This window comes from Mobula birostris, chromosome 5 (genome assembly GCF_030028105.1).
Source record: "Mobula birostris isolate sMobBir1 chromosome 5, sMobBir1.hap1, whole genome shotgun sequence".
In the NCBI taxonomy this organism is placed as follows: Eukaryota; Metazoa; Chordata; class Chondrichthyes; order Myliobatiformes; family Myliobatidae; genus Mobula; species Mobula birostris.
The window spans coordinates 178,729,991-178,754,801 of record NC_092374.1 but is presented as its reverse complement, the minus strand read 5'-3'; the positions used below and the strand labels follow the sequence as shown (position 1 = coordinate 178,754,801).

Genomic DNA, 24,811 nt, shown 5'->3' with positions numbered 1-24,811 from the left:
GACACTGCATTTTCCTTCACATCTGCCGCCTGACCCGTCCAGCTCTTCTGTAAGTTTTGTTTTACCCAGTGATTGGAGAAGTTTTGTGCGGAGCAGTTTCCCTCGGGCTGTTCGGAGGTTCCTGAAATCTCCTCTCGCCGGATCTGTTACAACACAACAGGAAGTGGTTTGGCTCCGCTCCCTCCCGCGATCAGCCGACACTCCGCTGCCCACACAGTCCATTTCTGTAGAAGGATTTTCAACTCCTGGCTGCACCTGTTTGCCCCAAGCCGCGTCTGTGAATCTCACTCCACCCTCAGCACTTCACTGACTAACGATCAGGATTCAGTCGATGCGAGGAGTTGTCGCAATGGAGAGCTGGACCGGAGCGGTATCGCTCCTTGTCACCGCGTTATCTCTCTGCTCTGTCGCGGGACAACAGGCAGGTGAGGCGAGGGTATGTGACGGCGATGGTCGGGGGTTGTGTCGGGAAATTCACCTTTAAATCTTTTGGAGTTCCTGGCAGTTGCTCCATTTGGCGGGAGGACGAACTCATCGCACTCCTGTGTTCTGATTTCACTCTTGTGAAATTTCTGAAGTCGATAAACTCGGGACAAAATGATCCTTGAATATGTTTCAGCGGTGGGTAGTTTGGGGTCTATCGCCAGTTCCCAAAGAGGAAAGTCCCACAATCTTAACAGAGGCATCACATTAAAGCAATTAATCTGAGTTTAACTATTCCTTAACTGCCACGTTAGTTCAGTCTGTTTCACAATACCAGAGAAACACCCCTGTTCCACCCATTCCTCTAGGGTTTGTACACACATAGTGGTCCGAGTGGCCTCTTTCTGTGCCTTATGTGTGAATGACTTCTCTGCTAACAAAAACTAACTTGATTTCTCTCATTCCACGTTCTGACTCAGGCTCCCGAATCTGAAACATTCATTCTTTGTCTCCCAACAGATGCTACCCGAACTGTTGCAAGATTTCCACCTTGGTCATTAAACATTAGCCCTGTTTCTCTGTCCTTGCATGCTATCGGAACTGCGGAGCTTTCCGTCTTTAACTTGAGACATAAACAGTTCCTCTTTTCTCCAGATACTGCCTGGCCTGATGACTATTGTCAGAACTTTTTCTTTCTATTTACAAAGTGCATCAAGAGTTGGCTCTAAGTTTTGGTGATTGCTGTGGTAATAGACTGGCAGAACATTGATGCATGCTATGTACAAGGACTTCGGGGAGGTTTTGTAAAATCGCCAGGTTAACACCGCTCATGCCAAATGATGCAGCGGGAAGTGGAGGCCGTTGCCAGTGGACATGAGTGGCGAGTTCGTCAAAGCTCTGGTGTTGGGGTGGTTGGTCAGTATGTTTACACATGGCAGACTATGGGAGAGTGTTCTGTGTCTGCACCGGCTGCTTACAGAAAATACCATGAAAAAGGAAGCAGAAAAATGGAAGCAATAAATCACGAAGAACAATATTGCTCAGTTTCAGATACCTTAGGTAACAGGGAATTTAGAACGTTCAGAGAGGTCACGTTCAGTCAAATTTATTGTCATATGCATAAGAATGGTTAGACATGGATAAAATGAAAACCTTGCTTGCAGCAGCATTACAAGCAGGCATATTCAGGGCACACGCAATGACAGTTACACAAGGTTTATGCAAGTCAATGAACAAAAATTACTGCAGATTGAGACATCAGAGCAAAAAAAAAATCAGAATCAGAGATGCCCGGTTGCAATAGTATACGGGAAAGCAACGGTGGCCGTGCCTCTGGCACTGAGTCTGGCCCTGTGGCTCAGAGGGGTACGGAACTGAAGAGGGTGGCAGCAGTAATAGGAGATTCTGTAGGCAGGGGGACAGATGGGTGATTCTGTGGATGCAAAAAGGGAAAACAGAGATGGTAGTTTGGCTCCCAGGTGCCAGGGTCTGAGATGTTTCTGGACGTGTGCACAATATCCTGAAAAGGGAGGGTGAGTGGAGAGAAGCCGCATTACATATTGGTATCAATGATATAGGAAGGAAAAGGGACGAGGTCCTGTAAAAAAGAATATAGGGAGTTAGGAAGGAAGCTGAGGAGCAGGACCTCAAGAGTAGTAATCTCAGGATTGCTGCCTGTTCTACATGACAGTGAGGATAGGAATAGAATGAGGTGGTAGATAAATGTGTGGCTGAAGAATTGGAGCAGGGGAGAGGGATTCAGATTTCTGGATAATAGGGCCTTCTTCTGGGGCAGGTGAAACCTTTACAAAAAGGGATGGGTTGCATTTGAATCCAAGGGGGACCAATATTCTTGTGGACAAATTTACTGGAGCTGTTGGGAGTGGTTTAAATGAATATAGCAGGGGGATGGGAACCAGGATGATAGAGCTGAGGATGAGCCAGCAGGTTTACAAGAAGATGATGGGTGTAACATGTATGTAAGGAAGGACAAGCCAATGATTGGGTACAATTGCAGACAGAGCAAAGAGTTAAGTTGTACCACAGAGGCAAAATTCAAAAGGGTGAAGAATGCAGGACTGAAGGTGCTGTATTTGGAATAAGGTGGATGAACTCGAGGTGCAATTAGAGATTTTTCTGCGTGACATTGTGGGGATCACGGAACTGTGGCTGAAAAAAGGCCAAATTTGGGACCTCAACATCAAGGGATATACTTTGTAAGGAAAGAACAGGCAAAAAGGCATAGGCAGTGGTGTGGCTCTGTTGGTAAGAGATGGAATTACATCTTTAGAAAGAGGTGACATAGGGTCAGAGAATGCTTGTGCTTGAGCCCACTCAGGGGAAGGCTATCTTAGATTGAGTGTTGTGTATTGAATTGAACTGAATTGACTTTATTACTTACATCCTTCGTAATCTTTACGTTCGTCTCCATCTAAAGGTGCAATGTATAATTTATAGTAATTTATAACAAATACTATGTACAATATAGAAATTCAGTTGTGCCAGCATGAATTAAGCAGTCTGATGGCCGAGTGCAAGAAGCTGTCCCTCTTGGTCCTGGCTTTCATGTTGTGGTACCGTTTCCCAGATGGTAGCAGCTGGAACATTTTGTGGTTGGGGTGACTCAGGTCCCTAATGATCCTTCGGGCCCTTTTTACACACCTGTCTTTGTAAATGTCCTGAATAGTGGGAAGTTCACATCTCCAGATAAACTGTAATAACCCAGATCGTATCAGGGCACTTAACATAAAGGATTCCGTAGGAGACAATCAAAATATGATGGAATTCATGCAGCAATTTGAGAGGGAGAAGCATAACGCACATGCGTCAGTATCGCAATGGAATAAAGGGAATTACAGAGGCATGAGAGAGGAGCTTGCCCAGGTGGATTGAAGGAGAATACTAGTGGGGATGACAGCAGATGTGGCTGAAGTTTCTGGGGATAGTTCACAAGGTGCAGGATAGATATGTGCCACAGAGGAAGAAGTTCTCAAATGGCAGGGCTAGGCAACCGTGGCTGACAAAGAAAGCTAAGGACTGCATACAAGTCAAGGAAAGGACATATAAGGTAACAAATGTGAGAGGGAAGTTGGATGATTAGGAAGCTTTTAAAATTCAACAAAAAGTAGCTAAAAAGGCTATGAGAAGGGAAAGGATGAAATATGAGGACTGACTAGCCAATAATATGAAGCAGGACACCAAAAGTTTTTTCAGTTATAGAAAGAGTAAAGGGGAAGTGAGAGTTGATATTAGACCACTGGAATATGATGCTGGTGAGGTAGTAATGCGGGACAAAGAATTGGCAAAGGAACTTAATGGGTACTTTGCATCTGCCTTCACTGTGGAAGACACTAGCAGTGTGCCAGAGGTCCGTGAGTGCCAGAGAGCAGGAGTGGGTGTTTTGCTGTTACAAAGGAAAAAATGCTAGCCAACTTCAAAGGTCTTAAGGTGGATAAGTCACCTGAGCCAGATGGACTATGTCCCAGAATCTTGAGAGAGGTTGCTGAAGAGATAACAGATGCATTGGACATGATCTTTCAAGAAAAGCCAGGAGATAATAATAAGACACTAATCAAGCCACACTTAAAGCATTGTGAACAGTTTTGAGCCGCATATCTCAGAAAGGATGTGTTATCATTGGAGATAGCACAGAGGAGGTTCAGGAGGATGATTCTGGGAATGAAGAGGTTAATGTATGAGAAGTGTTTGGCAGCTTTGGACCTGTACTCACTGGAGCTCAGCAAAATGTGGAGTGATCTCATTAAAACCTACTGAATGTTGAAAGGACTTGTTGGGGTGGATGTGGAGAGGATGTTTCCAGTGGTGGAGTATCCAGAACTAGAGAGCACAGCCTCAAAATTGAGGGGTGGCCCTTTGGAACAGAAGTAAGCAGCAATTTATTTTAGCCAGAGAGCGTTAAATCTGTGGAATGCTCTGCCACGGACTGCCAAGTCAGTGCATATATTTAAGGCGGAAGTTGATCATGATATGATGAGAATTGCAGGTGTATGGGGTTGAGTGGGACCTGGATTCAGCCATGATGGAATGCGTAACAGTCTCGACGGGCTGATTAGCCTAATTCTGCTCCTATGTCTTATGGTCTGAAAGGTGCAAGAGGCAGTCTGTAGTGTTTCATTGCTGTTGCAGGGTTAGGATTGTGCAGGTTGGTTCAAGAACTGATGTCTGTAGGAAAGTAGCTGTTGCTGAACCTGATGTTGTGGGATGTCAGTCTTCCGTCCCTCCTGCCCGACAGTAGCAGCAAGAAGACTGCATGATGCGAATGGTGGGAATCCTTGATGGTAGATGCTGCCTTCTTGAAGCAGTGCCTCCTGTAGATACTGCTAGTGTTGGAGTAGGATGTGCCCATGGTGGATCAGGCTGTGACCACCATTCTCTGAGCTCTTGTATTCCTGTCTATTGTAGATTCTGTCCCAGGTTTTGATGCAGCTAGTCAGTAATGTCAAGATTTTAAAGAAAGTGATTCTCCTGCAGAGTCAGTACAGTCCTCCTGGGTCCATCAACCACCCATTTACACTCATCTAATCTTATTCTTCCCTCATTCGCATCAACACCTTCCCAGATGCCACCACTCACACACACCTCAGGGGTGATTTACAGCAGCCAATTAGCCCACCAATCCACCCATCTCTGGGGTGTGTGAGGAAATCAGAGCAACCAGGGGAATCCTATGATATCTTTCTCTGAGATGACAACACCGGGCAGTGCAAAACTGGGATATGCCCTTCAGCCCAAGTTGTTGTGCCAAATTAATTAAACCGGTAACTAAATGCCTAACTAATCTTAACCCTTCTGCCAATGTCCATATCCTTCCATTCTCTGCAATTCATGAGCCTTTCTAAGTGTTTCTTAAATACCTCTATTGTATTTGCCTCCACCACCAGCCCTCACAGCTGATTCCAGACACTTACCACTCTGTTAAATAAACATTGGCCTACAAATATTCTCTGAATTTATTCCCTTTCACTTGAAATATATGCCCTCTACTGTTAGATATCTTGACCCTGGGATGCCCCCGTAATCTTATAAACGTCTATCAGATCTTTCCTCAGTTTCTGTCACTCCAGAGAACAACTCCTCCTCCGCATACACATCACCGAGGATCTCAAATGGTCTGAACATACCAGCTGTGTGGTGAAAAAGGCACAACAGCATCTCCTTCACCTCAGACGGTTGAACAAGTTTGGTATGGCCCCTCTCCAAATTCTAAGAACTTTCTACAGGGGCACGAATGAGAGCATCATGACTGGCTGTATCATTTCCTGGTACGGGAACTGTACTTCCCTTAATCGCAGGACTCGGCAGAGAGTGATGAGGACAGCCCTGCACATCTGCAGATGTGATCTTCCCGCTATTGAGGATATTTACAAGGACAGGTATGTAAAAAGGGTCTGAAGGATCATTGGAGACCCGAGTCAACCCAACCACAAACTGTTCAGGCAGCTATCATCTGGGAAATGGTACTGTAGCATAAGAGCCAGGACCAACAGGCTCCAGGACAGCTTCTTCCATCAGACTGCTTAGTTCATGCTGATGCAACTGTATTTCTATGTTATATTGACTATCCTGTTGTACATAATATTTATTATAAATTACTACAATTCTACATTGCACACTTGAACGGAGACATAATGTAAAGATTTTCACTCCTCTTGTATATGAAGGATGTAAGTAATAAAGTCAATTCAATTCAATTCAGTTCAATTCTTATGTCCTCTAATCCAGGAAGCATTCTGGAAAATCTCTTCTGCACTTGGATACCTGGAACAGTCTTGTTACCATAAGACCATAAGATATAGGAGCAGAATTAGGCCATTTGGCCTATCAAGTTGGCTCTGCCATTTCATCCAATTTTACTCTCAGCTCCAATCTGTTGCCTTCTCCCTGTATCCCTCCATGTCCTGACCAGTCAAGAATCTCTCAATCTCTGCTGTAAATATACATAACGGCTTAGCCTCCACTGCTGCTAAGTTGCCTGTGGCAAAGGATCCCACAGATTCACCATTCTCAGGCTAAAAAAAATTCCTCCTCATCTCTGTTCTAAATGGACACCCCTCTATTCTGAAACTGTGTCCTCTGGTCTTCAACTCTCCCACCATAGAAAACATCCTCTCCACATTCACTCTATAAAGGGCTTTCACAATTTGACCGGTTTCAAATAGGTCCCACCTCATTTTTCTGAATTCTAGTGAATACAGACGCAGAACCAACAAATGCTCTTTATGTGACAAAGCTTTCAATCCTGGAATCATTTTCATGAACCTTCTTTGAACCCTCTCCAGTTTCAGCACATCCTTCCTAAGGGGCCCAGAATTGCTCACAATACTCCATATGAGGCCTCACCAGTGCTTCATGAAATCTGAACATTACACATTTGCTTTTATATTCTAGTCCTCTTGAAATGACTGCTAACTTTCAGTCCCACTTGGGCTACATCACTCAGCTCCTTTCCTTTGACATTGATCACTGCATTGGTGCTGCTCCCCACATTCAGACAGAACTGGAAATTATTATTTTCCTTGCTCCCAATTCTTAGCCTTTTCTCCTCCTTACACAAGGCATATCTAAGTCTTTCCTACCCTCACTACATTCACAAATGTCCTTTCAACCTACAGACTCCAACAGCTATCTTTACTTTTCGTCCTCCCACTCTGCCTCTTGTGGGACTCCACTACCCCTTTTCCGTCCTCTTTCTCTGTCACCTTTGCTGCGATGATGAGAATTTCTACACTGGTGCCCCGGAAATGTCTTCTGCTTCTCCTTGAACCTTGGTTTCCTCTCTATCATGGTGGACTTATGTTCCAGTATGTTTGCCTCTGACTTAGAAGCAACCCTATAGTGGGAGTTGGTGCTCCTGTTTCCCTGCTGCCCTTGACCTCCTTCGTGCTGGGGTTTGGGTCGTTCTGTTGGATTGGCTTCAGTGAGTATCTGCTTAGGATTTTGTAAATAGCCAGAGCAGTGAAGCAAGTTTTCATAGTGTTGGTTGCTCGTGTTTGGGGAGCTAATAAAGAGGGGTGGGAGTGCTGCCTGATCCAGTAGGATGTCTGTTTGGATGTGTATTAATCCATTCAAGTGGCGAGTATGTCATCAAACTCCCGAGTTGTGCCTTATAAATTGTGAGCATCCTTTGTTGTTTTCTGACACTCCTCTCTCTCTGTCCTTTTACTCAGGCTCACACAGCTTGATGTATTACTACCTCCAATCCATCAGTATTCCTGAAATGCCAGCTTTCTTCAGGATTGGGATGCTCGATGACTTGCAGATAGACTACTATGACAGCACACTGCATGAAGTAGAAGTCAAGTACCAGTGGATCGCAGATGGCTTATCGACCGACTACTGGAAAGAACAGAAAGAAATAACCGATCGGCTTCATGAGCTCCTCTCGACATATCTGAAGCAATTATCCTTATTCGGTATTGAGTGTCTTTGATCTCCACTACCCTTTGAGTATCACAGTGACTTGCGTATTGCCAATATTTTGATGTTCTATTAAATCTGATTATGTTGTATCAAGTTTAAAGTCCTTCACTCTTTCAAATCTCTCAAATCTCCATTCTGCTCTCTACCTTCCTTAACTCCAATTACAAGAATTCCATCCTAATCATCTGGGTAAGTTCTGACCCTTCAAAATAAACTGATTATCCAGTCCTCATTCCCCAATGAGCTCTTCAGAGAAACAGTGAAAATCAAACCCACTGTCCATACAGGCTTTGCCTGGCTCAAAACCTAATCCTAAGCCTACTCCCCAACTCCAGACTTGGGGATGCTTCAGTCTAGGATGGTTGGAACTAAGATGTCCATGTTCTTATCTAGTCACCTGCCACAATGACGCTTTCCAGATCTAATTTGGTGCGGGGACTCTGTGCATTAGAACATAGAACGCTACAACACAGGAACAGGCCCTTTGGCCCAAAATGTTCTGCTGAACTAATTGTATTAATAATCAAATGCCAAACTAATCTCATCCTTTCTGCCTACACAATGTCCATGTCCTGCTCGCCTAAGCTTCTTGAACACCTTCTTTGTATCTGCTACTACCACAACCCCTGGAAGCACAATTTAGGAACCCGCCATTCTGTAATAGACTTACCCTGCACATCTCCATTGAACATATCCCCTTTTCCATGCCCTCTTGTATTAGACATTTCAACTGAGGGTAAAATTATACCAGCTGTCAACTTTGAAACAGAGAAAGCAGCCCAAATTGGTCAAATCACTTGTTATTGCACATGCTGTCTAATCCAGGCAGCATCTGGTAAGCATCTTCTGCACCTACTCCAAAGCCTCACCGTCACAGAGTGACCAGAACTGCTGTGTTGCACACTCTGTGCTTATTGACACTGAATACAAACACGTTGCTTTCACAATTCTCCGCCGTAACTCTCTGCAGTGGACGTGGTTCAGCGCAGACTGTACAGCGCAGTCTCTCACTGTGAGCCCCTGCTCCGACCCACATGTCGACAGAGTCCTTCAATGTGCCCCCTGCTTTGTATGTAGAGTACTGTGCACTGCACAGTGTTTCAACGTGATCTCTGTACTGTGCACTCCGCATAAGTTCAAGCTCAAGTTCATTTCTGAACATAGGCTGACATACACAGGGTACAAATGCCATAAAATTACTATCTTACAGCAGCAGCATGGTATATTACAGGACATGTTAGCATGGAGTCAATTTTAAATAAATATGTACAACCCGCACATGTACAAAGTAGTAGTAGTCGTAGCAGTAGTAGTAGTAGTAGTCGTAGTTCTAGTAGTAGTAATCATACTTTATTGATCCCGGGGGAAATTGGTTAATTGGAAATTGGAAAAAGGTATACAACAAAATAAATGTAACAATATTTGTGCAAGATTAAGAGCGAAGAATATAATCTAGGGTCTCGTTAAGGCTTTTCTGGTTGGTTAAAGAACCTGGTGGTATTGGGCATGGAGCTCTTGTTGGAGCCTGAGGTGTTGGTCCTTTGGCCTCTGTCCCTCCTTCCTAGTGGTAGCATCAAGAAGAGAGTATGTCCTGGATGATAGGGAGGGTGTGGCTCCTGATGATGGATGTTGTCTTTTTGGGAAATTGCCTTTCGCAGATGTCCTCAACGATGGGGAGAGCTGTACCTGTGATGGGCCTGGTTGAGCCCAGCACCCCTGCAGCCTTTTGTCTTTCAGAGCTTTGGAGTTTACTTACCGGCTGTGATGTAACCAATCCGAATGCTTTTCACTGCACATTGGGAAACATTGCCATTCGTTAATGACAAATTGAATCTCTTTAAACTTTCCCCTCCCACCTTGCCGTGTAGACAGTTGCTCACATTGATTACTGATTCCACCAGACCCTGTGATCTGTGCCACACACTGACAAATGTTCTATATAGGACACTTCACCCCATGCTCTCGGCCTTAACTGTACACAGTCGCTGACCGTGACCCACTACTTTGTGCACCTCTTAGTCACATAGCATTTACGTATTTAGCAGACCATTAGCTAGTATTGGAAGCTTCAGCCATTAATGTTAATTAATCTGTTGGTAATTTACAGGCTTCAGCTACATACAGGCACTCTGGGGCTGCACACAATCTGGAGATACGGTCAACGCGATTCTGAAAATCAACGTCCCGGATATTGGAGAGTTCAGCTGTGATTTGAACACATTGAAATGCACTGGCACTGGTTTCCTAGCAATGTTCAATGATCAATTGAGCCAACTCAGTTTCACTGGCGTGACTGCATTGAAGAATAACTGCACTTGGTATTTGCAAAGGGCTGTTCAGCTTGGAAAAGAAGCATTGGAAAGGCAAGGCAAGTGGAACATCCTGTGATGGAGAGGGAACTCCCAATTCAGCAACATAAAGGATACCTCAGTCTGAGACGATTATGGGGCTCTGAGACCGAGATGGTGTGGGCTGTTATGATTCAGGATACTGAAGGATTTGATGATCTAACAAATTGATGGTGTTCCCAATCTGGGACAGAGAGGGATCTCCAGGTCTGGACAGTAAGGAAGCTTCCAATCAGAGATGCAGAGGGATCTCCTCATATGGGAAAGAGAGGGAGCTCCCAAAACAAAATGGTTAGGGGGTTCCAATCTGCAGTAATGAGGGATCTCCTAATTTGAAACAGTGAGTTGATTGGAGTGTACGGCCTACAGGCCTGGAGGTGGACTATGAGCCCATGATTGGCTCCATTGCTTCTCTCTGACTGAGGCGTTGAGCAAGGTTGAAGTGGACGAGGCCAAGTGCGGAGGCCAGGCTGGTGTTTGGCGCCATCTGCCGCGTTTGGCTGGTATTCCTCCCCCTTTTACTAGCTGCTGTTGGAGGAAAGTGCAGGAGGCTTGGGTTCCACATTGCAGGGGTTGATTGGTGAGGCTCATGGTTGTGACTCTTTTTGGGGGACTTTAGGGTTCATGTATTTCTGGATTCTGGTTTCCCTTTGTTTCCTGTTTCTAAGTGGTTTGATCAGGGTGCATCAGTGCGCACTGGGTGCTTCAGCGAAGACTGAATCTGCGGCCTGCTTTTGGCTAGTGGCAAGGCACTGAACTAAACTGAGTACATCTAGACTTGATAAAACCATAAGATATAGAAGCAGAATGGGGCCATTTGGCCCATCGAGTCTGCTCCGCCATTTCATCATGCTGGTCCATTATCCCTCACAGCTCCAACGTCCTGCCTTCTCCCCATATCGCTTCATGTCGTGACTATAAAGAATCTATCAATCTTTGCTTTAAATATACTAAAGATGTGGCCTCCACAGCTGCCAAGTTGCCTGTAACAACGAATTCCACATATGTACTGCTCTCTGGCTCAAGAAATATTTCCTGATCTCCTTTTTAAAAGGATGCCCCTCTACTCTGAGTGTCACAGAAATTTACTATTGCTGATTAAACAAGGACAAAGACCCCAGTATTCAGTTTAATTACTTACTTACATGACCATGGAGAGCCCACTAAAAGACTCTGCTAAAGTGAGCACAAGCATGGTCTTTTACACCTTAAAATACATGCAATTCAGCAGTTTTCAGGAGTCAGGAGTTCCTGCTTAGATGTTATTGACAAGGTTCCGGATGCTTCCATACCTTATGAAAACTTAGATACACTACACTCAGAAACCCTCCCAGATCGTTAATGTATATCATGAACAGTTGCAGCCCTAGCACAGACTCCAATGGCACACCACTCACCACTGACTGCCAACCAGAGAAACACCCAAGTATCCCAACTCTCTTCTTTCTATTAGTCAACCAATCCTCTATCCATGCTAATACATTAGCCCCAACTCTATTGTTCTATTTTGGTAAATTATCACCAAAACCTCTACTATAACTTCTGCCATTTCTTTCAGTACCCTGGGACTTATCTATCTTCCGGCCCACACGATTGCTCAGCACTACCTCTTTAGTGATAGCTATTGTATCAGGTTCTTGCCTCCCATTGCGTCCATAACATCTGTCTTTGGCATGTTAGACGTGCCCGCCACCTCCACTGTGAAGACCGACACAACATAGATCTAAAGCCTCTGCCATTTCCTCACTCCCCAATATTAATTCCCCTTCTCGTCTTCCAAGGGACCAATGTTCACTTAAGCCACCCTTTTCTGCTTTATATAATTATAACAACTTTTATGATCTGCTTTTATATTTTGTGCTAGTTTATTTTCATAGTCTATCTTCCCTTCCTTCACTGCTCGCTTAGTGGTTCTATGTTGCTTTTTAAAGTTTTCTCAATCTAGCATTTTCCCACTACTCTTGACAAGTTTGTACAAACGAGCTTTTAGTTTGATGCTTTCTTTCATTTCCCACCCTTGCTTATTTACTTGCTCCCCACTTTTAACTGGAATATACTTCTGTTGAACACCGTGAAAAATCTCTTTTAAAGTCTTCCACTGTTCCTCAACCGTCCCACCATATAGTCTGTGTTCCCAGTCTACACAAGCCAAATCCTCCCTCATCCCATTGTCGTCTCCACTGTTTAGGCATACAGTAATACACTAGTTTTCTATCGAACTATTGCGCCCTCCATTTGTACGAGAAACTCAATCACACTGTGATCACTCTCTCCAGGAGGATCCCTAACTACAAGATCACTTATTTTACCTGATCATTGCACAGGACCAGATCTAAGATTTGTAGGTTTAGTGACATGCTGTTCAAGAAAGCCATCATGGATGCATTCTATCAAATCCACCTTAAGACTGCCTTCATCAACTTGATTCACCCAATCTATACCCAAGTTAAAGTCCCCCATGATAACCGCTGTTCCATTCTTACACGCCACAGATATTTGTCTGTTTATTGCCTGTGCCACCATAATGTTATAATTCAGTGGTCCATAGACAACTTCCACCTCCCTTACATTCCTGTCTATCCTTCCATATTACCTGATATCCTTGGATATTCACTTCCCAATCCTCTCCACCCTGCAACCACAATTCTGTAATGCCCATGAAATCATACCCCTTTGTAGTGATTAGTGCCGAAAGTTCAATGATCTTATTTTAAATACTACGGGCATTCAGATAAAGTGCCATTTCACTCATTGTGCTTTGAAAATCTTGTAATCTTTTTCTCTTTTGCATTTGTCTTTTCTTTACTCCACCCTTACTTTTCTCTTTTTAATCTTTTGATTTTTCATTATCTTCATCCATAGTTTTCTCTTTTGCTTTATCTATACATTTCTAATCTGTTGAACCCATTTCCCCTACTAAACCCATCCCATACAATTTAGTTTAAAGCCCTATGCACAGCCCTGGTTATGCGATTCACGAGCAGTCAGGTCCCATCACAGTTCAGCTGGAGCCTGTCCCATTGGTACAGCTCCCTCCTTCCCAATACTGGTGCCAATTTCCTATGAAATCAAACCTACTCCACCCACACCGATCCTTCAGCCCCGCATATAACACTCTAATCTTCTAAACCCCATGCCAGTTTGCTCGTGGCTCAGTAGTAATCCAGAGATTACCACCTTTTCTGTTCTGCTTTTTAACTTAGTCCCTAGTTGCTCAAATTCCCTCAGTAGAACCGCTTTCCTTGTTCTACCTATGTCACAACTTGTCAAAGGCCTTCTGAAAATCCAAGTACACAACATCCACTGATTCTCCTTTGTCTATCCGGCTTGTTATTTTTTCAAAGAATTCCAACATGCCGACTACGTCCTATTTTATCATGTGCCTCCAAGTACCCCAAAATCCCATGTTGAACAATCAACTCCAAACAACTGAAGACAGACGAACTGGCCTATAATTTCCTTTCTTCTGTGTCTCTCCCTGCTTGAAGAGTGGAGAGTTATTTGCAATTTTCCAATATTCCAGAACCATTCCAGAATCTAAAGATTCTTGAAAGATCATTACCAGTGCCTCCACAATCTTTTCAGCCACCTCTTGCAGAATCCTAGCAGGTACACCATCTGTCCAGGTGACCTAAATACCTTTCCTTTTCCCAAGAAATATCTGTCTAGTATTGGCAACTTAACACACACCTGCTCCCCTGACACTCTCAAGCTTCCAGCATACTGCTAGTGTCTTCCTCATTTCATCCACTATTTTGTTGTCCCCTATTACTACCTCTCCAGCATCATTTTACAGCAGTCCAAAATCCAATCTCACCTCTCTTTTACACGTTATCTATCCGTACAAGCTTTTTGCATCCTCTTTATTATTGGCTAGCTTACTCTTATATTCCATCTTATCCTTCTTAATGATTTTTTCAGTTGCCTTCTGCTGGGTTTTAAAAGTTTCCCAATTCTCTAACTTCCCACTAATTTTTGCTCTATTATATGCCATCTCTTTGGCTTTTATGTTCGCTTTGACTTCTCGTTGGCCACCTACCTTGTGTCATCTCGCCTTTAGAATACATCTTCCTCTATTGTTTGTACATACCCTGCGCCTTCTGAATTGCTTCCAGAAACTCCATCCATTTATGCTCTGCCACCATCCCTTTCAGTGTTATTTTCAAATCAGTTTTGGCCAGCTCCTCTCTCATGCCTCTCTAATTCTCTTTACTCCACTGTAATCCTGATACATCTGACTTTAGCTCTCCTTCTCAAATTGCACGGTGAATTCTATAATATTATGATCACTTACCCCTATGAGTACCTTTACCTTAAGCTCTCTAAACAATTCTGGTTCATTGCACAACACTCAATCCAGAATAGCTGATACCCCAGTGGACTCAACCATGAGCTGCTTTAAAAAGCCATCCCACAAGCATTCTAGAAATTCCACTGCTTGGGATCCAGCACAAAACTGATTTTCCCAATCTACCTGCATATTGAAATTCCCCATGACTATTGTAACATTGCCCATTTGGCATGCATTTTCTATCTCCCATTGTAATTTGTAGACCACATCCTTACTAGAGTTTAGGGGTCTGTATATAACCCTCATCAGGGTCTTTTTACCCTTGAAGTTCCTTAGCTCTACCCAGAATGATTCAATATCTTCTGACCCTACATCACCTTTCTAATGATTTGATCTCATTTTTTACCAACAGAACAATGCCTCCGCATCTGCCTACCCTTTTGATACAATGTGTATCCTTGAATGCTATTACCACACAAAATCATACATGCCAGTCTGTAACTGTGCTACAAGTTCATCGACCTTATTCCAGAAGAGAACCCCTGACCTCTCCACTAATTCCTTGGCCACACATACACCTGCCAACTCATACTATTCTTACCCTCAATGGCACTTGGCACAGACAGAAATCCAGTGATTACTACACTGGAGGTCCTGTTTTACAGCTTTCTACACAGCTCCCTCAAATCTCTCTTCAGGACCTCCTCAACATATCGACCCATCTCATTGTTGCCGAGATGCACCAAGATTTCTGGCTGCTCACCCTCCCTCCTGAAAATGCAATGGACCTGATCCGAGACATCCGTGATCCAGGCAACTGGGAGGCAACATACCACCTGGGTGTCTCCATCGTGCCCACAGAATTTTGTCTCTGTTCTTCTGCCTATGGAATTTCCCATCAACACTGCAATCTTCTTCACCTCTCTGCTCTTCTGAGCCATAGCACCAGATTCAGTGCCAGAGACCAGTTCACTGTGGTTACCCCCAGTAGGTTGTCCCCCTCAATAGTACCTAAAGTGGTACATTTATATTGAGGGGTATGACCACAGGTGTACTCTGCACTGGCTGAGCATCTCCCCTCCTTCTCCGGACAGTCACCCATTTACCAATTTCCTGCAACCAAGGGTGACTACCTCCCTGTAGCTCCTATCTATCACTTCCTCTTTCTCCCATATCAAGCTAAGGTCAGTGAGCTGCAGCTCCAGTTCCTTAACACATTCTCTGAGGAGCAGCAGCTTGACGCACCTGGTGCAGATGTGTTTATCCGAGAGACTGCACGTCTCCCAGAATACTCACATCTCACACACAGTATGAGACACTGCCCCTGGAGTCATTCTCACTACACTATGATGCCCTAACAGATAAGGAATGGACAATTAAGAACAAAAATACCCCTGCTTGGATGTTTGATATCCTCTGTGTTGCTAGCTCACTTTTTGCTGTTTGTGCAATCTGTTCTCTCTCTGCATGTTGGGTGTTTGATGTTTTCTTTGAACGGGTTCCTTGGTGCCTCTTTGTTCCTTTGCTGCATCGGAGGATAAACCTCAGAGTTGTATTCTGTATAAACACTTTGGTAATTAATCTACTTTGAATCTTTGAGTGAGGGTGCTCCCAAATGGAGACATTGACTGATCTCCCGGTCTGGGGCAGTGAGGGACCTTCTGATCACCACTGCTGTGCTGAGGGCATTCTCCATCTTGCAGTTTGAGGATGATCTGAATTTGGGATATTGCATGACAGTTGGACTGGGAACAGTGCCTGTGACCTTGATCTGGACCTGTCCGATGAATGAACGTAATCTCTGTCTGTAGTCTGCATGAGCTTGGGTTGGGGAGGCTGATTTCAGATTAGATGGTGAGTGTAATAGTGAGGCAGATCACATTCTGAGGCAGTGAAGGATGTGAGAGTAATCCCAACATTGAACACTGTAACTTCAGTCTGTAACGGTAAGGTATCATCAGCCTGTGTTGAGGTGGTGACATAATTTTTGATTCTTCCCCAGTTACTCCAAAGGCTCATGTGTTGACAAGGAGGCCAACAGCTACTGAAGGCGAGAGTCTGTCGTGCATCATCACGCCCTTCTATCCCCGAGCTATCAACGCTACTTGGCTGAAGAATGGACAGGTTGTCTCTGAGGGCTACAAGGTGACTGTGCTACCAAACTACAATGATACATACTGGATGGAACTAGTCATTGAGCTGCAGGATAATGATATGAACATCTATGCTTGTCATGTCGAGCACAGCAGCCTGCCAGAGGTCATGATGGTGAAGGGAGGTAGGTCATTGTTTACTACCGTTCAAGCAAACACATGAAGTGGAAGCATAAACTGCAGCAAGTAAAACCTGTAGCATTCTTCAGAATCAGAATCAGGTTTATTGTTGCTGGCATCTGTTGTGAAAATTGTTAACTTAGCAGCAGCAAAACAAAGCAATGCATGATAATGTAGAAAAAATATAAAACAAGTAAGTAAATCAACTACAGTAATTATATATATGTATATTGAACAGATTTTAAAATAGTGCAATAACAGAAATAACATATATTTTAAAAAATTCTTCCAGCATTTTCTATGTGTTTCCTATCTACACCCCTAATAATTCTGTATAACTCCATCAGGTCCACTCTCAGTGTCCTCCCATCTAAGGAAAACAAAACCAGCGTATCTATTCTCTCTTCCCATTTCATCTGAGACACATTCCGGCGAATCTCCTCCGCACTCTGTCCAATGCAATCACATCTCTCCTCTGCTCTGGTGACCAGAACTGTAAACAATACTCAGAATGTAGCCTCACCGATGTTTTATAAAGCTGTACCATAATTCCCATGCCCTTGTATTCTATGCACTGATAATTGGTATCTCATACACTTCCTTCACCACCCTATTTACCTCTTTGAAAGACCTAATCAAGAATCTCCACCATAAAGCTGCACCATAAGTTCCCTTCTCTTGAATTCTATGCCCTGATCAATGAAATCCAGCATCCTGTAGGCTATCTTCACCACCTTGTCCTCTACTTTGAATGACTTGCTCAAGTAGCCCCACTCCTTCTCACACACCTCTGAAAATTTCTTAATTCCAAGAACATATCCTATTTCCATTTTGGAAGTTATTATTTACTGTGCTCTATTATCACTCGAATTAAATCTGTTCCTTCTGCTCACCAGATGTTACAGAAGCAGTTGAGCAGTTGGTCAAAGAAATATAGTAAGAACTCAATAGAAAGAACAGCTAAGAAGCAATTGGGACTGTGGGGAAGACCTGACTGTCAAGTGGTCACTGCCTGGCTGTTGGGTGTTTGATTGTCATAGACTCGTAGAATTCTGCAGCAGAGAAATAGGCCCTTCAGCCCAACACGCCTTTGTCAATCAAGATTCCCGTTCAAAGAAGTCCCATTTATCCTGGCCCGTATCTCCATAAACCCTTTAGACCCATGTACTGGTGGATGTACCTTTTAAAAGATGCTAACTTGTCTGCCTCAACCACTTCTTCTGGCACACATAAATTGACCATCAGGTTCCTGTTACATCTTTTCTCTCTTAACTTAAACCTATACCATCAGGAGCCCAGAAAAATTACTGTGCACTCTCTCTATGCCCCTCAAAATTTTATATACCTCTCTCTATAATTCAGCCGCCTACACTCCAGGGAAAATAATCCCAGCCTATCTTGTCTCTCCTTATTTCTCAAGCATTCCATTCCTGGCACCATCCTTGTGAATCTCCTCTGCATCCTTTCCATCCTAATGACATCCTTCCTTCCTCAAAACACCTTCCATTCTCCTATCCTCCAATATATAAGATACTACCCACCCAGGACTACCCTCCCCGGCACCCACCCCTCCCCCACCCCCGCTTCTCCCAGCTCCCATCAGGCACAGATACAAAAGCCTGAAGGCATGTACTGCTATGATCAATGAACACTTCTGTCTTTCTCCTGTGAGAAAATTGAGTGGACCCAAACATAGTAAGATAGGCATCTGACCTCACAATCTAACTTTTAATGGTCTTGCATCCTATTGCCAGCCAGCACCACACATCCTCTGTAAAATTAATACATTACTCTGCATTCTGTTATTATTTTCCCTTGTACAACCTTAATATCCTGATGTAGTGATTTGTATGGACAGAATGCAAAACATGTATTTCCACTGTACCTGGTAACTGGTGACAATAATAAAATAATTTATAAATTTACCCATCTTTACTTGGTGAACAGGAGTTGGTGAGCCCCATGGTGCAGGTCCTATGTTGGGGCTGATGACTGTGTTTGCGATAATCTTTGGAGTGATGTAGAGGTGCAGCAAGGAGAGAACCAAAGCGTCACTGGAGGTGGGTAAACGTACAGATGCCTTTGTTAAACCTGCTTGCTGTCACAGTATTAGACTGTACATTCAATCTCCTCTCTTTTCTCCTTTGCAGATCAGCATTTGGCTCTAACTCAAGCACAGTTCTGAACACAGGGTGCAGCTTCAAACAGGTTTTTTTGATGAGTGACCGCACACCTCAGCAAGCTTAGAATCAGAATCAGATTTAATATCACTGGCATAGTTCGTGAGATTTGTTAACTTTACGGCAGCAGTACAATGAAATTGACAATAAATAAAAAACTGAGTTACGTAAAGTATATTTATGGCTGTAAGTTAAACTAAGTAGTGCAAGATAACAGAAATAAAAGAAGTAGGAAGTGGTGTTCATGGGTTCAATGTCCATTGATAAATCAGCTGGCAGAGGGGAAGAAGCTGTGCCAAGGCTTCTGTGCCTCCTTCCTGATGGCTCCAGTGTGAAGAGGGCATGTCCTGGGTGGTGGTGGATGTAGCCTTCCTAAGGCATCGCTCCTTGAAGATATTTTGGATACTATGGAGGCTGGTACCCCTGATAGATCTGACTAATTTTACAAGTTTCTGCAATTTATTTCAATCTTGTCCAGTAGTCCCTCATAACAGATGGTGATGCAGCCAGTCAGAATGTTCTCCATCGTACATTTGTAGAAGTTCTCAAGTGTTTTAGTTGACCAACAAAATCACCTCAACCTCCCAATGAAATATACTGCTGTCTTGGCTTCTTTATAGCTGCATCCTCAGAGATGTTGACACCCAGGAACTTGAAATTGCTCATTCTCTCCACTTCTGATCTTTATGAAGATAGGTTTAGTGTTGCATCCACTGTGGGAACTTGCTGGCTGAATCTTCTGCTGCTTTGACCAACTCCCGTTTAGCTATGTTTTAGATTTTTTTCTTACATCTGAGAAAGATTTCAATTTTCAGTCTTGCAGTGCACTGATGCTTGACTCTCATTTGTAAGGTCCCACTTGAGTTGATTGCTCTCTCCAGTCCTAATTCCACCACAAATGCCATATGTCAAATTGTTGCTCTGAAGTATGAATGCCTGTTTTGAACACTGGACAGCCAAGAGTAATTCTTTTCTTCATTGGTGATTGGCAGAGTCCAACATTTAGTTTATAATATGAGCAGAAACTCTGGGATGCTGTGGCAATTTGGTGAATGAGAGAGTACAAAATTTGAGGATTATACAATGGAATAAATATTGTTACTTTCCCTGTTGTATGGTTGGGCAAACTCATATTGTTTTCTCTGGACCATTAGACGTTGAGGGCAGACCTGATAGAGATTTATATAATCCTGAGAGACATATAGAGATGGGATAGTCAGTTTCTTTCACAGACTAGAAATGTCAAATATTAAATGCACCAATCACACTGTAAAAAAAAAACTTTCTTCTGACATCCCTCTATAGTTTCTTCTAATCATCTTCAAATTATTCCCCCTCATATTAGCCATTTCCACCATGGGAAAACTCTGGCTATCCACTCAATCTATTTTTCTTATGCCTCTTACCATCTTTATATCTCTGTCAAGTCACCTCTCATCCTTCTTTGCTTCAAAGAGAAAAGCCCTAGCTCACTGAACATATCTTCATAAGACATACTCACTAATCCAGGCAGCATCCTGGTAAATCTCCACTGCACCCTATCTAAAGCTTCTACATCCTTCCTGTAATGAAGTGGCCAAAAATGAACACAATAATGAATTTATAATCCATGATCAGCACAGACCCTCCAAAGATGTAGACATGCGATACCGTAACGTTTTCACAAGACTGAGTCTCTAAACATGCGCTCTCCAGGGGCACAATGCTCCCAAGCATTGCACCTTCGACACTATAGCAGCCCCTCAGCAATGGTCCTTCTTCAGATAATCCACTTCTTAAAGTGAATCAGAACCTTAGTTACAACAGTGGAGACTGGCACAACCTCTCCAGTTGCACAGTGCTTCCTTTTCACTGTCTCTCAACAGAACAGTTCTACCTCAATATCTCTCTTTCAGTGCTTCCTTAAAATTAATCTTTCCGGTAGCACAGTCTCTCAGTATCTCCCTTTAACTGTCTCAGTGTACACCTCTGCTGTTACAGCACTTCCTTGGAATGTCCTGTTACAGTGGAGCACTTGCTTAGTATTACTCTTTCAAATGTTACAATGTTTCCTCAGTCCTGCCCCCCTGACAGGGTAATATTGCCAGCTGACAATGCAACACTCCCTCAACACTGGCCTCTGCGTGCGGCATTCTTAGGACTGAGCCCAGCAGTGCAGCACTTATTGGAAAATGTAAACGCATGCATTGTATTTTCTATGTATTACAGTATTTACTCAATAGTATATCAGTATTTACTCAAATGCACACATTGTATTTTCTATATTTACTATGTAACCACTGCTAGCTCAATAGAAAGTATTCACCATGTAGCCATGACTTTGACCTGTTCACTATTACTAGCTTTCTGACTGTCTCAGCTTTGATTTGCAAATTAAAGTTTAAAACACCTTGATGAGTTTTCTGCGTCTCCTTGTCATTTGTGAGAAACGAGAAACCACGACACACTCTGGCTGTTGCCCTCTGTCTGTACATTGAAGACTCAGCACAGAAGATGCTACGTTCCATACTATTGTTCCTTCTATGTTGCACAGCTTCACGACAAAGATACCACACGGATCATGAATGAATTCCATTCCTGAGAAGTGCACGTGAAGAGGGTCACAGACCTGCTGTGAGAGCATTCATCAGAAAGTTGACCCACAAGAGAGCATCCAGCCCCGATGGGGCACCTGGCCGAGTACTGAAGACCTCTGATGATCATGTCGCTGGAGTGTTCACTTAAAGCTTTAACCTCTCACTTCAGCAGTCTGAGGTACCCATCTGCTTCAAGCAGGCTTCAGTCACACCGGTGCCAAAGAAGAATGTGGTAACCTGCCCCAGTGACCATCATCCTGTAGCACCTACATCCACTGAGATGATGTATTTTGAGAGGTTACTGATGAAACATATCAACTCATGTCTGAGAAACATCTTGGATCCATTCCAATTTGCACACCTTCACAACAGGTCCACAGCAGATGCCATTTCATTGGCTCTTCACTCAACCCTGGAACATCAGGACAGCAAAGGTGCATACATCACAATACTCTTTATAGGCATTTAATTGTATCACTCCCTCCAAAGTAATCAATAAGCTTCAAGAACTTGGCCTGAATATCTCCGTGTGCAATTGGATCCTCAATTTCCTGGCATGTAAACACCAGTCAGTTCAGATTGCCAGCAACATGTCCATCAGCACAGATACACCACAAGGCTATGTGCAGGGCACCCTGCTGTACTTGCTTTTTACTTTTGGCTGTGCGGCTATGCACAGCTCCAATGCCATATGTAAGTTTGTTGGCTGAATCAAAGGCAGTGATGAATTAGCATGTAGGAGGCAGATTGAAAATCTAGCAGAGTGGCACCACAACAACAATTTCTTACTCAATGTCAGCAAGATCAAGGGGCTGATTATTGACTTCAGGAGGAAGAAACCAGAGCTCTATGAGCCAGTCCTCATCGGGGGATAAGATGTGGAGAGACTTTAAATTCCTCGGTGCTATTATTTCAGATGATCTGTCCTGGGTCTTGCAGTAAGTGCCATTACTTCCTTAATTTTGTGAAGATTTGGCATAAAATCTAAAACATTGATAAACATTTGCAGTTGGATGGTGGAGGGTACATTGACTGGCTGCATTACAGCCTATTATGGAAACACTAATGCCCTTGAATGGAAAATCCTACAAACAAATAGTGGATGCAGCCTAGTCCATCACGGTTAAAGCCCTCTGTACCAGTGAGCACAACTACATGGTGAGCTGCTGCAGGAAAGCAGCATCCATCATCAAGGATGCCCACCACCCAGGCCTTGCTCTCTGCTCTCTGCTGCCATCAGCAAGAATGTACAGGAGCCTCAGGGTTTTCACCACCAGCTTCAGAAACAGTCACTACCCCTCAACTATTCGGCTTTTAAACCGGAAGGGATATCTTCCCTCACTCCATGACTGAACTGTTCACACAACCTATGAACTCACTTTCAAGGTCCCTCCATCTTATGTTCTCAGTACTGTATTTGTTGCTTGCGTATTTATTTATTTAGTTAGTTTTTTGCAGTTTTTTTGTTTTTCCCTCCTGTTGAGTGCAGACCTTTGATGATTCTATCGTGTTTCTTGGATTCACCGTGTATGTCCAACCTATCTCAGGGTTGTATATGGTAACATATACATACTTTGATAATAACATTACTTTGAACAGAAGTGGGAAATTGAGCACATTCTTGAAGAGCCTGCAAGCATGGTCAGGCTCTGACCACACTGGCTAAAGCCAGATCACTAGATTTGGCTCACAAACTCAACCGTGAAGCTCAGCTCTCAAGTGAGAGAAGTTCTAAAATTGCTTTAAAATTGTTTTAAAAATTATAGGAAACTTTCAGTCAAATTGAAATTTCGTTAATAAGTTCATTTATGTTTGTCCAAAAATTGTGTGTTCATACTCCAGGGAGGAGATATACAAGGTAAGATTTTGATTAATCTGATGTTTCAGCATCTGGGTCACAGATAACACTTCCCTTGCTCCCCGAACCTCACCGTTGCCTCAATTCCCATAGTTCGAGGTGACTCACTTGGGTCTCTACTTCTGTTTTCCCTTCAATGTCTATTTTCTGAGTTCCTTCAAACTCTGTCCGTTATTTTCTACTGAAATTGACAGGGTCCCCGGAACAGTACCGGAGTTCCCGTTCTCGGCCTCCCCAGAAACTTGTTAGTGTCCCGGATGCCAGGCTCCCTGGAAATTGACCAGGCTCTTAATCCCGTGCACTCTTCCGGGGTCACGGGAAAATTTATCATAACATTCCGTAAGGTCTTTAAAGAGTTGAATACGCATTGGGATATTACATTGGGTTACATTCAGTACTCGTGAAATTCTGATAGTCTGGTTCCTCTAAAGTTTTGCGCGCACTGGGATATCGGAGCTTCGCAGGATTTACTATGGAGGGAATGCGGTCGAGATTCACCTGGGTCCTGGCCTGTGGATTTCCTTCAGCACTTTGCTTGTGCTGAGGCTGGAATTCTTGGGTGTTCTTTCTTATGTTCGCGGAACAGGCACTCCCCAGTTACAAACGCCCGATTTATGGACACTTATAAACACTCATGGAATCGTGCATTTGCCAGACCAAGGTGGATAGGAGCTTATACGGAGCTGCAGGCACCTTCTGAGGGGAGGGTACGGGGCATCTACCGTGCCTGCACTCTCCCCACCCAAAGTCGCACTAATTGGGCTCTGTGTAGAGCTGAGCAGACTCGCTCCATCGCTCACTGAGTCAACAAGGCCAGCTGGTGGGCGCACTTTATTTTTAAATCAAGGTTTATTCGTATGATTACAATCAATATTATACATTTTACAGGACATACACACTTTTTACAGTTTCATATTATAATACGGTCATGACTGTCCAAAACACACTTGAGCCCCTGATGTGCCCACCGGTCCCTGAAAAAGCAATGGTCGTGTATACATGTATACACCTTCTCCAGGGACACCGAGGCATGGATGTAACCGTCGGGCGGCCGCTGTTCCCGTGTCTACATCGTTCTCCCGCCTCTCCTGTTCCCACAATCCTCTCCCACACACAAAGGAACCCGGGTGATGCTTAGTTCTCAGGACCCGGATTATTTGTATTGGTACCTCACCAGCCTCCTATCTCGTTTTTGAGAAATATTACATAATCTGAGAATACATTTTGTCATGAACCAGACAAGTGGAAAAGGTGCGCAGGAAACGGGTTTGCAGGAAACGGGTTTCAAAATGGAACGGAGGAAGCAGGGCTTCAGTGAGTGAGAGGGAACCCGGCAAATATTACCTGGTGAGCCGAATACTGAACCTTTGTGATCTCTGAAAAGCCAGTTAGGTGATTATTGGAGTGTTACTTTATTGCCCT

At 43.7% G+C, this 24,811-nt stretch overlaps 1 protein-coding gene across 1 annotated transcript; it reads left to right on the top strand.

Moving 5' to 3' along the window:
* Nucleotides 1-150: 150 nt before the first annotated feature.
* Nucleotides 151-21,349, top strand: LOC140197381 (major histocompatibility complex class I-related gene protein-like). Its single transcript, XM_072257340.1, has 6 exons — nucleotides 151-425; nucleotides 7,611-7,856; nucleotides 9,971-10,231; nucleotides 16,505-16,780; nucleotides 18,723-18,835; nucleotides 18,926-21,349. Exons 1-5 carry the CDS (start codon nucleotides 332-334, stop codon nucleotides 18,797-18,799), a joined length of 954 nt encoding a protein of 317 aa, XP_072113441.1. The 5' UTR covers nucleotides 151-331; the 3' UTR covers nucleotides 18,800-18,835; nucleotides 18,926-21,349.
* The last annotated feature ends 3,462 nt before the right edge of the window (nucleotides 21,350-24,811 follow it).

Bases quoted from the DNA above. Each gene is read 5' to 3' on its own strand.
- LOC140197381 (XM_072257340.1), top strand. From the start codon at position 332: ATGCGAGGAGTTGTCGCAATGGAGAGCTGGACCGGAGCGGTATCGCTC. The intron at 7,857-9,970 runs GTATTGAGTGTC...GGTAATTTACAG, and splicing joins GAAGCAATTATCCTTATTCG to GCTTCAGCTACATACAGGCA. The intron at 16,781-18,722 runs GTAGGTCATTGT...CTTGGTGAACAG, and splicing joins GGTCATGATGGTGAAGGGAG to GAGTTGGTGAGCCCCATGGT.